At 39.0% G+C, this 17,527-nt stretch overlaps 1 protein-coding gene across 8 annotated transcripts in view; it reads left to right on the forward strand.

The window, feature by feature from the left end:
• Nucleotides 1-17,527, forward strand: part of ERBIN (erbb2 interacting protein) — a 223,459-nt gene that overhangs the window by 80,545 nt on the left and 125,387 nt on the right. For all 8 annotated transcript variants that reach the window (XM_077816949.1, XM_077816948.1, XM_077816947.1 and 5 more), the window contains 2 exons: nucleotides 11,623-11,820; nucleotides 16,722-16,839. In XM_077816949.1, coding sequence (XP_077673075.1) covers nucleotides 11,632-11,820; nucleotides 16,722-16,839 — 307 coding nt within the window. In that variant the 5' untranslated portion in view covers nucleotides 11,623-11,631. The remainder of the gene's footprint in view (nucleotides 1-11,622; nucleotides 11,821-16,721; nucleotides 16,840-17,527) is intronic.

Here is a 17,527-nt window from a genome sequence, read left to right on the forward strand (position 1 = left end):
TTGCCTTTATTTCTGTCTTTCCTAAATAGAACATACCCTTCAGTAGTGTACAAACATCTTAATTTTTGCTGTTTGGCTTCCTCACATTCTTTACCCGATTAGGCACAGACATTCTACCGCCAGTATCACCTATTAGACGGTATGTACACTACCCTTCCTCCTTATGTCCATTCTGCTACCCCTGGCTGTATCCTTTCTTACTTCGTTTTCTTCCCTCTCAATGTTAAATCTGGCGTGGAGATTACCTGGCCATCTCCCAACCATCTCCCCCAAATTCCTAGTTTAAAGTTCTCTTGATCAGTTGTGCCATCCTCCATCCTAGAAGTCTATTTCCCTCCTTACTCAGGTGAAGTCTATGCCAAGAGAACAGTCCTCTGTCCATGAATGCTTCCCAGTGGCCATACATCCCAAAGCCCTCCTTATAGCACCACTGCCTGAGCCATCTGTTGAGCATCATAATCTTGTCACACCTTTGTTGCCCTTCTCTAGGAACAGGGAGAATGCCACTGAAGATCACCGGAGCCTCGATTTCCTTAAGTGTCTTCCCCAGCCAGGCATAGTCTCCCTTGATACGTTCCAGTGAGAATCTAGCTATATCATTTTTCCCACATGAAGGACAGTCAGTGGATTCTTTCCTGCTCCTGTTAGGATCCTCTTCAGCCTCAGGTCCACATCCCATATCTTAGCACCCGGAAGACAGCACACCCTTCTGTTCTCTGGATCAGCTCTTGTTACAGGCCTGTCTGTTCTTCTCAGTAAGGAGTTCCCAGTCACGTAGACCTGCCTTTTCCCGGTTATGGTGTGATTCTCCAGTCTATCCCCTGTTCCCTCTGGCTGCAAGTCCTCCTGATTCCTGTTGTCCCTTGCAATCCTCTGCAACCCATCCCGTATCCTTCTGGGGCTCGTATTTGGGGTGATCTCCATTGACTTTTGCTCTCTTCCTATAGGACTAGCTGATCTTCTCTTCTTCCTTGCCCTCTCACCTTTAATGACCCCTACTGTGCCCCTTCATTTTCCAACTCTGCAAACCTGTTCCTGAGCTCTATTTCTCCTTCACTAGCCCGTCTTTTCCTCTACCTGGTTCTCTTAGTCACATGCTTCCACTGTCCCCTTTCCTCACATAGCAGCATCCCCTCAGAGTTCTTTGGTCCTGCTTCCCATTGCAAATATGAGCTTTTCCCGTCAGCCTCCTCACGTCTTTGCTCCATCATCCGCTCAACCCCCCTCCCCCCTTCTAAACTCAACCAGAATTTCCACCTGCATCTCCAGTCCTCGGATCTTTTCTTCCATCAGCTCTATCAGGTAGCACTTCATGCAGACAAAACTCTTTTCAGGTACCCCCTCCAGGATCATGTACATGCCGCAGCTTCTACATCCAGTCATCTTCATTGTGTCTTCCACTACTTGGGTCACTACCACTGCTGCCTCTGTATCTGTCATAGCCTTCTTGCCGAGGTCCTGTTAGTCCAGGAAACCAAACCAAAACACCGCCACCCACAGCAAAACAAACCCCCAGCAAGCACCACACACTCCCTTCACTAGCCTGTTGGTTCCTTTTCCTGGCTCTTAGTCTTCCCCCCAAAGTCCCCTTACAAACGCCCACTCAAACTCCCCTGTTTACAGCTCTGTTTGCTGGCTCCTGTGCCGCTGCAGCTGTCTGTGAGGCTTTTATGTGAGGCAGTAGATGCATGGAGGTTATTTGACAATTTGCAGGGCTTTTCCTCACCTTTGCCCCCAAATCTGCAAAACTTTTGCATCTTGGAAATAAGAGTTCAGTGCTGCCCTATTAATGTAGGATCATTGAAAGTATTTAAAATGTTTTTATATATATATATATATATATAATATATGATTAGCATATATTAATATAACATATATATATATGACAATTAATATTAATATATAATTAATAATTATGTATTAACATTATAGGTTTTTTTTGCTGCTTGTGGCCCAAATTTTATAGAAAAGCCACAATACGGAAGTCAGCTATCTTTAGGCTGATGTCAATTTAAATACCAATTTCACCTGAAGTTGTAAGGATGTATAAAGTGTCTGCAACTGAAAAATAAAAAAGAATATTTAAATGAAATATTTGCCTATTTGTATCTACCAAACGTGTAGACAAACTTCTATGGTATGTCTTCCGAACAATATGACAGCTACTTCTGTTTACTCTGAGTGTTTTAATAAGATTTTCTAGTTTGTGGAAATGCTAGTTAATATTGACACCTCAGTGGTCATAACTGTATTTAAACTGACAGTATTTTTAATTAGTCTTCAAAGACACTTGTCTGAGTATTTTTACCTACCATTGTTTCAAATAATGCATAAGATAATTACAATTGAAAGAGTTTTTTTGCTTTCTTTATTTGTGTGTTAGACACTGCTTTGGGCTAGTGATCGCAGATGCACTCTGCCCTGAGTTACAAGGGACAGTGTGTTGCTGTTCTCTGCATTCTTCTTTTGCTGCACGAGGATTGTCATTTGCTGCTGTATAAATTACTACCACTATCTCTTCTCCTCCCTCCCCCAATACTGGCTCAGCTGAGCTGGATAATATATGGCAGGTGAAACTAAGCCTGCACCTACTCCCAGCTGTGGGGGTGCTGGTAGTAAGAGCACAGCACTTACTTGTGTACATCCAAATGGAAGAACCATAAGGGATTAGGGCGGTCTTAATCCTTCTGCCCACTTGCTCAGCCCAAGTCACACTCTAGCCCACTTTTATAGGCCATCTTCATTGTTTGCTTAGTAACACTCCTACTACTCAGCCAGATACTGTGGATTAAAGTCAAACATTAAAAACATTATTACTTCATCGGAGTACTATCAATACTCAATAGAGAGAGACCATTCTTCAGATGAGATATTACACACCGTTTTGGACTGACAATTTGATGGTTGTCCAGGTAGAAGCTAGTTTCCATGGCCCTTTCTAGGAAAAAAAAAATAACTGTGTGAGATGATAACCACCCATCCACCAGTTACGGTTGTTTCAGTAGCCTGATGATCATGTAATGGGAATTTGAGGAGACTGGGGAAGAAACAAAGCTAATGACCATCAAATTAAACTGAACTAATTTGGGGCCACAAACACTAAAATGCCTTAATCACAATCTTAAGGTTATTGTATGGTCTCACTATAGGTCAGACTTAAGGTTGTTCGGGTACCTTATCTGTACATTTCTATACTTGAACAATTTGGATTTCTTTTAAGTTTTTACCTTAACTCTGAATTTGATGAGTTTATAACATACTTGTTTTTGGATAATTACAACAACCCTATAATATATTTTGACTTAAATTACTGTCAGATATGTGCTCTCAACCTTTACTCTGTTAATGTTTTTGTCTCAAAATATAACCCAATAATGCAGCAGGTAGAGATTGCATGGAATCCGTATTGTGGCTTTTAAAAAGTCCTAGTTTTAATATAAGGTGGTTTGCTAAAAAAGTATCTGCTTTTCATCTCATATTAACAAGAAATGGTTATTTGATTTTACAATGAAGAACTAATGGTATTTTACTTGTAATTTTGGCCTAATTAATAGATGAAGTGTACTCATTTCCTAGTTGAAGTATTTCTTAATTATCATGAAAACTAATAGAAATAATAATTGTTCCAGAGAGCCTTCCTAATACTTATTTTGGTAAATTTCAGAAGTCCCTGCTAAGATGCTTGAGGTGGGGTTGGTTTGTGTGTGGTTTTTACGAACACATTATCATAAATAAAAGCTGTTGATTTGTTGAACTAGTTATCAAAACAGGGAATAATCATTACAACAAATTTATGGCTTGGTATGGTTATATTTTTAGTGAAATGCATTTGTGTTAAAGCAGGAAAGCGTAACACACCATCCCTCTTAATATTTTATTTCTAACTTGATAAAGAAGACTAGATATACGTGTAAGATTTGACTAAAAACTCACAAATCTTAAAACTGAAAGACTGAATCTTTAATCTTTAATGTTAATTTTGTAATGTTAAATTATCAGAATGAAGCTATTTAGAATTTTCATCATGAAACGAAAAATAGTTCAGCGAACAATTTAGTGAATAAAAAAAAATTGCCTCATGCTAGTGTCATAATGCTGTGTCATGTGATGCATGTACAACTTGGCATCTCGACAGAAGATGACCTCCTCCTTCAGTTTAGCATTTTCATCCTGTTAGATGTCAGACCTGTGGGCCTCTGTGGGCATTTACATATTGATCAAATGTACTAGTGATTATATACAAATGCTAAAGTCTAACTAGTAAGATGGGTGAACTAGAGTGCCTGGCATTAAGTGAGGATACTGATATAATCATCACGAAAACTTGTTGGAATGAGGATAATCAATGGGACATGGTCATACTATAGTATAAAATATATAGGAATGACAGAGTCAGTCATGCTGGGTGCAGGAGTGGCACTGTGTGTGAAAGAAAGCATAGAGTCAAATAAAGTAAAAAATCTTAAATGAATCAAACTGTACCATATAATCTCTATGGATAGAAATTCCATGCTTGAACAATAAGAGTATAGCAGTAGGAATATACTACCGACCACCTGACAGGAGGATGATGGTGATTGTGAAATGTTCAGGAAAATTAGAGAGTTTTCAAAAATAGATAACCCAAAAGTAAGGTAGTATTTCAACTATCTGTATGTCACCTCAGAAAGGGATGCAGAGAAAATTTTTGACAACATAAATGACTGCTGCTCGGAGCAGCTAGTCCTGGAACCTACAAGGGAAGAGGCAATTCCTGTTTTAGTCCTATGTGGAAAATAGGACCTGGTCCAAAAGGTGAATATAGCTAAATCACTCAGTAATAATGACTATAATGTAATGTAATTAAATATAAAATCTTTTTGTGTCGGGGGGCATACCTAAGAAACCCACCACAGTACCATTTAACTTCAAAAAGGGGGAATTACATAAAAATGAAGAAGCTAGTTAAACAGAAATTAAAATAAGCCACAAGGGTGAAATGCCTGAACACTTCATGGAGACTATTTAAAAACACCATAGAGACTCAAAAGACCAAATGAAAAACAGCAATAAGAGAATTGTCCCAGATTGAGGTGTCAATAGAGGAAGTTGTGAAACAATTTAAACAGTAATAAGTCACCAGGACCATATGCAGGCACCCAAGAGTTCTGAATGTTGAGTTCTAACTCAAATTAAATTGCAGAACTACTAACTGTGGTATGAAGAAAAGGAGTTCTTATGGTACCTGAGAGATAAATTTATTTGAGCATAAGCTTTTGTGAGCTACAGCTCACTTCATCATGGATCCGATGAAGTGAGCTAAAGCTCACGAAAGCTTATGCTCAAATAAATTTGTTAGTCTCTAAGGTGCCACAAGTACTCCCTTTTTTTTTTTTTTGCGGATACAGACTAACACGGCTGCTACTCTGATAACCGTGGTATGTAACCTTAAATCAGCTTCTGTATCAGATGACTGGAGGGTAGATAATGCAACACTGATCTTTAAAAAAGGCTCCGGAGGCAATCCTAGCAGTTACAGCCTGGTAGGATTAACTTCACTACCAGGCAGATTGGTTGAAACTGTTAGTAAAGAACAGAATTATCAGACACATGGATGAACATGATATGTTGGGGAAAAGTCTACATGGCTTTTGTAAAGAGAAATCATGCCTCACCAATGTATTAGAATTCTTTGAGGATGTCAACAAGTATGTGGACAAGGGTGAACTAGTGTTCTTGGACTTCGAGATACCCTTTGACTATGTCCTTGACCAAAGGCTCTTAAGCAAAGTAGGCAGTCCTGAGATAAGAAGCAAGGTCCTGTCATGGATCAGTAACTGGTTAAAAGATGGAAATAAAGGTAGGAATAAATGGTCAGTTTTCACAATGGGAAGAGGCAAATATCAGAGTCCAACAAGGATATTTATTGGGACCAGTGCTATTCAACATATATTCATAAATGATCTGGAAAAAGGGGTAAACAGTTAAATTAATTAATTAAATTATTAATTAATCAAGATAGTTAAGTCCAAAGCTGACTGCAAAGAATTACAAAAGAATCTCACTAAACTGGGTGACCAGGCAGCAAAATGGCAGATGAAATTTAACATTGATAAATGTAAAGTAGTGCACATCGGAAAACATAATCCCACTTATATATACAAAATGACAGGAACTAAATTAGTCATCACTCAAGAAAGAGAGATGAGACCATGTCTACACTACAAAGTTATGTTGACCTAAGTTACGCTGGCATACAGCCACTGGAGTTATTAAATCGTTTGTGTGCATGGCAGTTGGGTCCTTTTTATTGGCAGTGCACATCCTCACCAGGAGCACTTTTATTGATGCAGAATGCAGTGCTCCATAGATAGTATCCACTATGCAAATCACCACCTTCCAGTGCAAGGTCTTTTGGGAAGTTCTTGCAATGCCTGATGAGGCTGAAATGAGTTGTACAGGGGTGACTGGGCACATGCAGTCAACTTCCCATAATATAGTGTTCTCTTGCCCATAATTTCATCTGCAGACCATAATATTGCATTCCTTCTTTACAAAAACCCACAAACTCATGAGTCCTTCCTTGCCGTCTGCCATCTCTGACGGAAGCGTGGAGCCTGCACAGCCCTGCACTATTGTCATGAGCATTGTAAGCCTCAGGTGCCTGATCCTGCAGTGTTTGTGGAGCTGTAAGAAGACCCAGAGGGAACAAGACGATACCTTGGAGGCTAGATTGAAAGAAACGATTCAAGATTATTGGTGGCATTCATAGAGCAGCTGAAGGTGGTGGAGTACCAGTTCTGGGCCCGAGGAACAAGCACTGACTGGTGGGATTGCATTGTTATTAAGGTTTTGGATGATGAGCAGAGGCTGCAGAATTTTTGGATGCAGAAGGCCACATTCCTGGATCTGTGTGCAGAACTTGCCGAAGCCCTCCAGGGTAGAGACACCAAAATTAGAGATGCACTGACCATGAAGTGATTGGCAATTGCAATGTGGAAACTTACAATGCCAGATTGCTACCAGTCAGTCAGGAATCATTTTGGAATCAGGAAATCCACCATAGGGGCAAATATGCAGGGCAATTAATCGCATCCTACTATGCAGGACTGTGACTCTGGGCCAGGTGCAGGACATTGTGGATGGTTTTGCAGCAGTGGGGTTTCTGATCTGCATTAGGGAAATAGATGGCTCACACAGCTCTATTTTAGCATCAGACCACCTTGCCACAGAGTACATCAACATAAAGGGCTATTTTTTTATGGTAGTGCAAGTGCTGGTGGATTGCTGGGCATGCTTTACTGACATCACTGTGGACTGGTCCGGGCAGGTGCATGACCCGTGAATCTTTAAGAACACAGGACTGTTCAGAAAGCTGTAAGCAGGGACTTTATTTCCTGGCAGGAGGATTACCATTGAGGATGTTGAAATGCCAGTAATGGTCCTGGGAGACCCAGCCTACCCCTGGCTCATAAAGCCATACACCATTCACCTCGACAGCACCAAGGGGCAATTCAGCTACAGGCTGAACAGATGCAGAATGACAATTGAATGTGCTTTTGGGCGTTTGAAGGGTCCCTGGCATTGTTTACTCACAAGATTAGACTTCAGGGGAAAAAAAAATCCCAATGATTATTGCTGTCTGCTCTGTCCTGCATAATATCTGTGAAGCAAAGGGGGAAAAAATTCTGCCGGGTGGAGGTGGAGTGGCTGTCTGCTGAATTTGAACAACCAGATACCAGGGCTATAAGAAGAGTTTGGCTTGGAGCTATACAGTTCAGGGAGGTTTTGAAAGACCATTTTAATAGTGAGCCAGAGTGATTTGTGTTGCTGTAGTGTGCTCTACCTGGGCTTTCTCTTTTGTGGTCCAGAATGAGACTTCTAGTGATTGCTGTATATGTAGGAATATAGCATTGTCAGTGCGCCTATTAATATTGTTTGTGAATGATGATGTTATAGGTTCTGTGACACAGTGCAGTAAGAGGAAATTGCTGTCAGACCTGCTCATTGCCATCCAGCATATGTTGTGAACTAATAGATACATTATATTTCAAAAAATAGAATTTTATTCTGTAACATGAACCAGTGAATTTAAATAAAATGGAACTTAATAAAACTTAATAGATTAAGGGAACAACTTATGAAAGGGAAAGAACAGTCATTTCTATTTCAGGTATAAATACGCCAATCATGTCTTTCACAGGTCAGTGTATGTGAAGCTGTTGTTTTCTTTAATGTCCGCCTGGGTGGAGTAGTAAGGGTAGTGCACTGACCCCTGATGCCACGTGGAATGTTTTAGGGTGGTACCAATATAGAGTTCTCTATGGGCTGCAGAGGGAGGCAAGCACAGGATTGTTGAACCTGCAGGTCCACCAGAGAATCCAGCATCTCTGCTCTCTGAGATGTGCAAGCATCTCTTACTGCATGTCTCTCTCCTTTTCTTGTGCCTTTATCCTCTCTGCTCTATCCTTGCCCATGCTGTCTGCAAGGATGATCCTTCAGGCCCTGTGCTCATTTTCTGGTGCACCACTGGCTTGTAGGATCTCCTGACATGTTATCCCGAGTCCTCTTCTTTCTCCTTCTTATCTGGGTCAGGCGTTCTGCAAGTGTGGAGGGATAGACCCTGAAGGCCACAGTGGCAACAGCTGTAGATACAACACACACAGTAACCATTGTCCGTGTATTCATGATGGAAATCGAATCTTAAAATGCTGAACTCATTCCCCTTGCTCCCCAAAAGTTGTAAGCACTACATTCTCACTTTTGCTTGGGAGTCATGATCAGTGTGGCCTTCTGGGGTTTGGGACATGAGGCGGGAATAGCTCGCTTGCGTGATTCTAGTTGTATTGGGCAATGGAACTAAATTCTGGCCTAGGGAAAAATGGAAAGTCCCACTGTTCACTGAGCTGGTCCATTGTTATGGGCATACATGTATTAATGGTCTGGTAGAGTCTGCAGGATACCAGTACTGTGCTTTGTCAACAACAAACTTGGCCGGGTGCCTTCATCCCTTAACAAATCTTGTGGTCGTTGGGCAGTTCACTTGAGGTCTGCTGTGCCAGCTGTTTGTGCAGGGCTGGGGTGGCACACAGAGGAAACACATGCAGCCAAACATCACAACAACTACTTTATTGATTTTGTTCATGTTATCAATATTTTTAAATGTATTTTGATGTTAGTATTTTATTTACTAATCTGTCTGCTAAAATTGTCCCATCACTATAGTTTCTGAGAATAACCCAAGTATCTTAAAATAAGTGGAGTTCTAAGTTGCACTAGCTGTTTAAGGGACCATTTGACAGTTGTGTATGTCTGGAACCCATTATGCTCTGCCTAGTCCATTCTATGTCTGAGATGCTCCCTGTGCTGGGGGGCATGTGGGAAGGGAGAGACAGGATTTCGTAACACTGACTTGATTTCTGCTTATTTCATTGACTATGCAAAAGTGTTGGCTATATCGGATGATATCTATCTTCAGAGAACACTTGCAGACATGGGGATTCCAAAGCATTTCATTGAATTAATTTTAAATCTCTACCACGATCAGACACAGCACTGTCTGAACAGGAACAGGTGGCAATGAGTGTTTTTTCACTGGACAGGGTGTGAGACAAGGGTGTACTCTGTCCCGAAGCCTTTTCAAGGTGTGGGCAGGGTATGAGACAAGCTGTGGAGGGCTGTAACAAAATGGAAGGATCTGGGGTTTTTATTGGTAGATGCCTCTTAACTGCCCTCAGATATGCTGTAGCTCTTTGCTACAATGACTGATGCAATGCAACAAATGTTGGAGTCTATTAAAAACAATTAGTAAGGAATATGGACTGAATATGGCAAAAATCAAAATGCATGGGTATTGACAGGATTAACAAAAATGCAAGCAGACCTCATGTTGCCGAACTAGGTAGTAGATAGGGTCCTACATATCCGACCAGCGGGGCTGTTCCAAAGAAATTAGAAGAAGACTAGGAATAGGTTGCTTACAAAAGTTTGGAAAAACCACGCCATCTCAAAACGTGCAAAGGTTCGCCTGGTGAAAAGCTTAATTTTTTCCATAGTGACTTGTGGATGTGAATTGTGGAAAATAAATGCTGCTGACAAGATGAAAAATTAAGCTTTTGAGATGTGATGGTGGCAGCAAAGGTTCTTGCGAATCTCCTGGTTCTAAACCTCCCTCCTTTCCCCAAAATATTAGTTGGCAATATTATTTATTTATTATAATAGAAATCAGCAGGTGCAAGTTTGTGTACTTTAGTCACATGAGGCATATAGATGGAAATAACTTCAAGAAAGTTAGGGAAGGAAAGGTGGTGGTCATTGTAGTACAGGGCAAGGAAATGGATAGATGGCTGTGTGCTTGAAGTTAACAATAGATCAAGAAGGCATCTGAAAATTCTGCTATGATATCACCAATATTCAGACATGAATAAATGGATTTTTACTTTTCTGTATTCTAATCCCTGTACACTGATTAGGCAAAGAGATTATCTTTTTATTTTGATTTAAATGACAAAAAAGATGACTCTACAAAGCCCTATTGTAATACTGCTGGAGTTTTGTTGTCATATTAATTATTTAGTAAGGAACTCTGACAGCCTGCCATCTACAAAAGGCTGCTTTCCCACCCTTTCATGATAGATGGAAATTCAGGCACTAAAATAGTACGAACACTCATGCATTAGTTAAATAAAATTTGGAATGTAAGGCACCCGCATAAAATGAGTTCCAGATGAGCGAAGTATAATTTGGATTATGTAGCAGACTAGATATTCACAGAATCAAATTTGTAACTGCATAAATTCAAAGGTGGAACATAGATTGCAGTTACCTTTTGCACTGCCAAAAAAAAAAAAAAAAAATTCATTGTTTTCCATCAAAATCTTTTTCCTATTGCCTATTCATTTACTTTTAAGAAGTAAAACCAATGTTTAATGGCTTTTTTCTTAAAAATCTGTATTTTGAAGCTTTCCAGACTGTGGGTGAAATTGCAGAAAATGAATAGAATTCCTGTGTCTGAGCACCTTTTTAAGTGTTTCTTTATAGTGCAATATTTAGTGGCAGTCACGTTCGTAGTTGGATCAATTTACAGAAACCATACTGATTCGTTATCTATGTCCTACTTTTTGAATGAGGGTGCAGAATCAGAGAAACGTATGGCTGGAAGGGACCTCAAGGTCATTTTGTCATGCCGACAGATATTTGTCTAACCTGTTCTTTAAAACCTCCAGTGATGGAGATTCCACAACCTCCTTTGGAAGCCCAATCCAATACTTAACCATCCTTATAGTTAGAAAGGTTTTCCTAATATGAAATATAAAAGCACCTCTTAAAAGAAATGTCTACTTAATTTTCTAGGAACTAAAGCATAATGCTCCTGAGAAAGTGAAACTTTGCTGTAAGAAGTGGAGGTTTCAGTTTGATACTCTTTTTCTCTTTTTAAAAAAAAAAAGTAAAAATTTATAGCCTGATTTTCACCACTGCCAAGCAGCCACAGTATCCTTTTCTTCAATGGAAGTTGCAGGTGCTCTGCAGTCCTTAAAATGTAATAATTCTAAACTTTGCGTCTAATAAGCTGTTGAGGTAAAAAATAATATATTAGTTTCTCAAAGTGTAAAGATATTTCAGAAGCCTCATTTTTGTTTACAGTGCCTGAAAATGACAACAAAGCGGAACTTGTTTGTGCGGTTGGTGCCATGCCGCTGTCTGCGTGGAGAAGAAGAAACTGTCACTGCACTTGATTATTCTCACTGCAGCCTGGAACAAGTGCCGAAAGAGATATTTACCTTTGAAAAGACCTTGGAAGAACTCTATTTAGATGCAAATCAGATTGAGGAGCTTCCAAAGGTATGGTGTTTGGGGTTTGTTTTTTTGTGAGGTGTATTAACCCTGTTACTTTACTACATCTATATTATACAGCAGTGGAGTAATAATTCTAAAAGTCTTTTGTCATTGAGGGCCCTCGTAGGTGACCAACTTCCATTTTCAACTCACCAGTTTAAACGTCTTAATATGTAACTGAAGACTTTGTTGCTTTTGCTTCTTTTCATCTTCATCACCAGTATATGGAAAATTTGATCATTATCCTGCCTGAATCATTGTTGAATATTATTTTGCTAGGCTCTTTAAAAGTTGACTATTTTTCACATTTATAGCTTTTGTAACCATTGGAAGTCCAAGCAATTGAAACCAATGAGGACCTTATTAGTTTCTTGTTTACCCCAAATAGGGTAGTAGTAGCAGCTTACAGTTAATTAAGCCCACTGGACGTCAGTGGGAGCAGTTAAGCCAACACTACTACTAATACTACTACTAAGAGCTTGTCTACCCTTACTGGGGGATTGACGAGCAGCAATCGATGCATTGGCGGTCGATTTAACGGGTCTAGTGAAGCTCTCCTGTCGACTCCTGCGTGCGTAAGTAGATCTAAGCTATGCCAATTTGAGTTACGCTATTCACGTAAGTCAAATTGCGTAGCTTAGATCGAATTTCCCCTGTAGTGTAGACAAGGCCTAAGTCAAGATACTGTTTGTTTGTCAACTGTCCAAACTGAGAATTCTCTACCTTTTAAGTAGGAATAGATGTTAATAGCAACTTGATGTTCTACAGGTCTTAAAAAGGCCAGAAGTGACCGTTTTATGATGATGTCGTCCAACTTCCTGTATATCACAGGCTATAGAATGTCTCCAAAATAATTTCTAGAGCATATCTTTTAGAAAAACATCCAATCTTGATTTTTTTTAAAAATTGTCAGTGATGGAGAATCCACATAACCCTTGGTAAATTGTTCCAATGGTTATTTACTCTCACTGTTTAAAAATGCATGCCCCATTTCTAGTCTAAATTTGTCTAGCTTCAACTTCTAGCCGTTGGATGGTGTTATACCTTTCTCTGCTAGATTGAAGAGCCCATTATTAAATATGGGGGAAGACCATGTGACATAGTGATCTAATGAATACATTTATAGATTCAAAAGGGACCAGTATATCACAGGCAGTTAAATTCACTCAGGTACCCCCTGTATTACAGCCAATAACTTTGTTCTTGACTAATGCATATCTTCCAAAAGGTCTTTATTTTTGAAGACTTAAGAGATGGAGAATCTACCACTTCCCTTGGTAGTTTGCTCCAGTGGTTAGTCATGTTCACTGTTTAAAAATGTGTGCCTTATTTCCAGTTTAAATATGTCTGGGTTCAGCTTTCAGACATTGGTTCTTGATAAGTCTTTGTCTGCTAGATTGAAGAGCTCTTTAGTACCTGGTATTTTGTCCCTGTGAAGATACACTGTAATTAAGTTTCCTTTCAATCTTTTTTTATAAGGTAAACAAATTAAGCTCTTTATAAGATTAAACTCTTGACGCTCTCACTATAAGGCATTTTCTTCAGCTCTCAAATAATTTTTATGGCTCTTCTCAGCACCCTCTGAGTTTTTCCAATATGTGGATACCAGAATTGTATACAGTATTCCAGTATCTGTCTCACTAATGTGAACTGTGAATCATAGACTCAAATATTGAGAAAGGGAAAGGTAGAAGGAGACTTAGGAGGATTAAAAATAAATATTTAAATAAAAATATGTCCCCAAGGAACTGACATAACTTAAGTTAGAAAAATTTCTTGGTAGCTGCATTGCATGTCTTCCAGCTAAAGAGAGAACCCGCAGAGTTAGAACCAATTTTTCAAGCTAGGCAGGCTTCTGCCTACATCAAGCTTACTCAATCTTTCAAGGCTGTAACAGACATCTGCCTAAGATAACCTCCTAAAGCTAGATTGATGTGTAAAATTTGAAAGTCACTTATGCTCCTAAGTGCTTAAATTACGTGAAAGCTCCCAAGTTTAAAAAAAGTATCTTAAATTTTTAGGACTAGAGTAGGTTTTATCTACCATAGCTCCTTCCCCAGTAGGCTTTGACCAATGAACCATATCCACTTGATTCAAAATGGAGTCTTCCAGCTAACACTAAACACTGAAGCTTCCTAAAGCTGCAAAACACCTCAATTACTAGTACAGCTTCCTGGAGGTAAATCTGTTAGAGGAAAGGATCAGTCATTCCTGCACAAGCATATCTTTTAGTTGGCTTCTACCTTCCTATTTTCCTTGCAACTTAAAGGACAGTTAGCCATATAGTTTTTACACCAGCCAACTCTAATTGGCTCTACACTCCCAGTGATGGACCACTGTATCAGAATGCAGAAGATGAAAAAACAAAATTTTAAAACTTTTCACTTTTGTAAACCTCTTCCCCACTGCCTGTGCCATATGTTTTTCATTCTTTTCACATGAATAATTAGATAAATTTAGTATGATTTTAAAAATCTATATAACTGTTTGCATGCAGGGGTATGTTTTTGAGCACATTGTCTTGCTGGAAATAGTAAGAAAAAAGAATGGCTCCAAAAGATGTATGCCAACCAAAGCACCTATCCAGTACATAACCCAAGGAAATCCAACTAATGAAAGCACTGATGGTGCAAGCTAGTAACAGGTCCATATTTCTGAAGAAAAGGTACTGTGTCACTACACAGACTAGAGTTATTCTCTTGAATAATTTATCGTCCAAACTTATGGTTTGGGTGTTATGTGAATATCAAATTCCTGGGACTTGTTCCATGGTTTGTGGTTGAAATAATGGTTTATTATGTGAGCAATGCAATCCAGTGACTTCTCACTCATATTCATGGCAGTTGTTGTGGCAGTCACTAAAAAGTTAAAGTAAATCTTATCTATTCCAACCACATTCTCACTGTTTGGCCAGTTCTTCCTCAGAATTCTGTTTGAACATAAGTCTGGGGAAATGTTGCAAAAGAGATCATGATAATGAGTTGTGACTTACTCAAGATTATCAGGAACCAAATCTTCAACACCAGTGTTATGCACTATTTAATGACAGATGACAGTATTAATCTTTTGTAGGAATTACTGTCCATGGACAATGAATTATCTCTGGCCTACCTGTCCTCTCCTATTTGCTATCGAAACATTGACCCTTGCCTCTGATCCTCAGATTGTCTTGGCTGCCCGTTTGTAAAGTTTTCCAACAGGCATTGTCATGCTTTCTCCCATGTGGGAAGAACTCCCCATAAATACGTACGAAAACACTTGGTAGTCCTTTAGATCCTTCCTTAAAACTCTGCTGTGATATGTACAAAAACCTTGACAGTGTTTAGGCAGCTAGAGTGCTGTGACCACCACTTAACATGCTGGTCAGCATCATTCCTTTCTTTCCTTGTGCTTTCCCCCTCAACTTTATCTCTTTCTATTCACCAGCTGTCTCTTGTCTTTTATAGTTCGATCGTAAGCACTTTGGGGTTGGGGCCATCTTTTCATTATATGTTTTGTACAGTGCCTAGCAAAATGGGACTCTGGCTCTAGTCACTACTCCAATACAAATAATTTTTGTTAATATTGTTGTTAATATTTACAGATGCCATTGGCTGTCTATTCTCAAATTAACCCATGCATATATATGCACAGTCAGACTATCCTGCTCGTCTTAATAACTTCAAAATGTTAGTCATTTTCTCCCCTTCCCCCCTCCTCCCCCCCCACACTCTGTTAAACTTCTTTAGTATTGCCTTTTAAGGGAGGGGGAAATAAGGAGGCTGCATAATTTAGATTTATTTTAAATATATTCAATTTAGATGAACTTCATCCCTTTGTAAAAAATTAACACCCACCTGTGTGGGTGTTAAAGCTTGTGTTCCAAAATGGGTGGTTTTAAATGCAGACTTCAGTTGTATTTATTTGTGGAAGCACATGTAATTGCTGTAGAAGAGGGGAATGTTGTTGCTGTTTAGTGCTTTTATTTTTGGAACTCTAGTCTTATCAGCACTAGTAGAGAGTGCAGCCTGCTAATTTTGCAGACCTTGATGTTACTCATAGAGAGAGACCACAAGCACAGTTTGGTGACAGAGGTGCTTGGCCAGATTTATTGCCCTTAAGGCACAGTTCTAACAAGCTGCACAACTTGCCATATTCATTAACACATGAGTGCACTATGGCAAGGAGCAGCTCAGTTATCAGGAATTTTTGCTATCCCCTCAGCGACACAAAGGGTTCAGGTGAGATACCCTGACATTTATAGGCTGAGGTAAACAACTTAGGTGCCACTTTGTGTTTCTGTGTTTATCTCCACTTGTTTCTGATATCTTGGACAAAACATTTCTATTTATTCATCTTATTTTGTACTAGATTGGGGTATATTTGTACTAGCCTTCTAAAATATATTTATGTAAATATTTAATGTCTAGTACACTAGCAACAACTTGGCCAAGTGTATGTAACAAACAGTGAACTTGTAAGCATTTACTTTAATACATGGCCTGACTGCTTTACAGCCTCTGATGCAGGCCTCAAATTTTGCACCAGAGCCAGTGCTCCAGTCACGCGCGCGCCCCCTCTCTCTCTCCTACATTTGCTTCTGCTTTTTTATTTATAGATTTGAGAATTGTCAGGCATTTTGACTCTGAAAAGTGAATGTTAGTATTCCTCATTACTACATATTAGCTCTAGTTAATGATTTCTGAAGCATTGGAAGGCGTTTGTAGAGAGCATCTAATATAAGCGTTTGCCACACTTTGCTGGATCTGGACAGTTACAGCTTTTCACTGATGCACATTTTGTAATTCAGTATTTCACAAATATTCTGATTTTCTTGTGAGACGGTCAGAAGTTAAAAAGAATTAAAAACAAAAGACATATAAAGAAAATGGAAAGATGCTCAGTCACTTTTTTCTTTGTTTCGATAGCAACTTTTTAACTGTCAATCCCTGCACAAGCTGAGTTTGCCAGACAATGATCTAACAACATTGCCAGCATCCATTGCAAATCTCATTAATCTCAGGGAACTGGATGTCAGCAAGAATGGTAAGTTATTTTATTTGTTGTTACGTTTTAGGGGAGCGAAAGGGCAAAACAGTATGAATATACAGAATCCCAGAGGCAACTATTATTACTTTCAGAAAACACTTGTCTTAATATTAAATATAAATCACCAACCTAAGTGACCGTCAAACTTACTGTATGGAAAAACATGTTGATTGTAATGTGTCTGTGTGACATTTGTTGTTTTCAGAGGTATCAAAAATAAAATAAACTGTTTAGTTTGAAGTTCAGTACAAAAAAAAATTGATAGGGGAATGAAATAGACACCGATCCTGCAAACTTAAACATACCCATACCTGAACTGCACTACCTTGAGTTGGCCCATTTATTTTAAGTGGCCTAGTTGCAAAGCATATGCATAATTGTTTATAGGATCGGGGCTGTAAGTAGCAGTCTGAAGTCTGAAATATTGAGATCCAAGTTTTGTGAGTGGTAACAGGCAGAGAATAACCAGGAGCTCGTAATAATGATAGTTATTGGTTTACTGTATATTGTTTCAGCAGTGGATTCCATTTGCTGAATCCAAATATAAATGGTTTATTTTGCTTAATACTAATAAAATTAACTGCTGAACACAGCTAATACTTAGTGTAACAGGAAAGTCAGAAATTTGAATGTTCTTGATTGAATTTTTGGTTTTTAAAATATTTATTTTAAGGTTTTGTTTTTT

The sequence above is a fragment of the Eretmochelys imbricata genome, chromosome 5, assembly GCF_965152235.1.
Source record: "Eretmochelys imbricata isolate rEreImb1 chromosome 5, rEreImb1.hap1, whole genome shotgun sequence".
Taxonomy (NCBI): domain Eukaryota; kingdom Metazoa; phylum Chordata; order Testudines; family Cheloniidae; genus Eretmochelys; species Eretmochelys imbricata.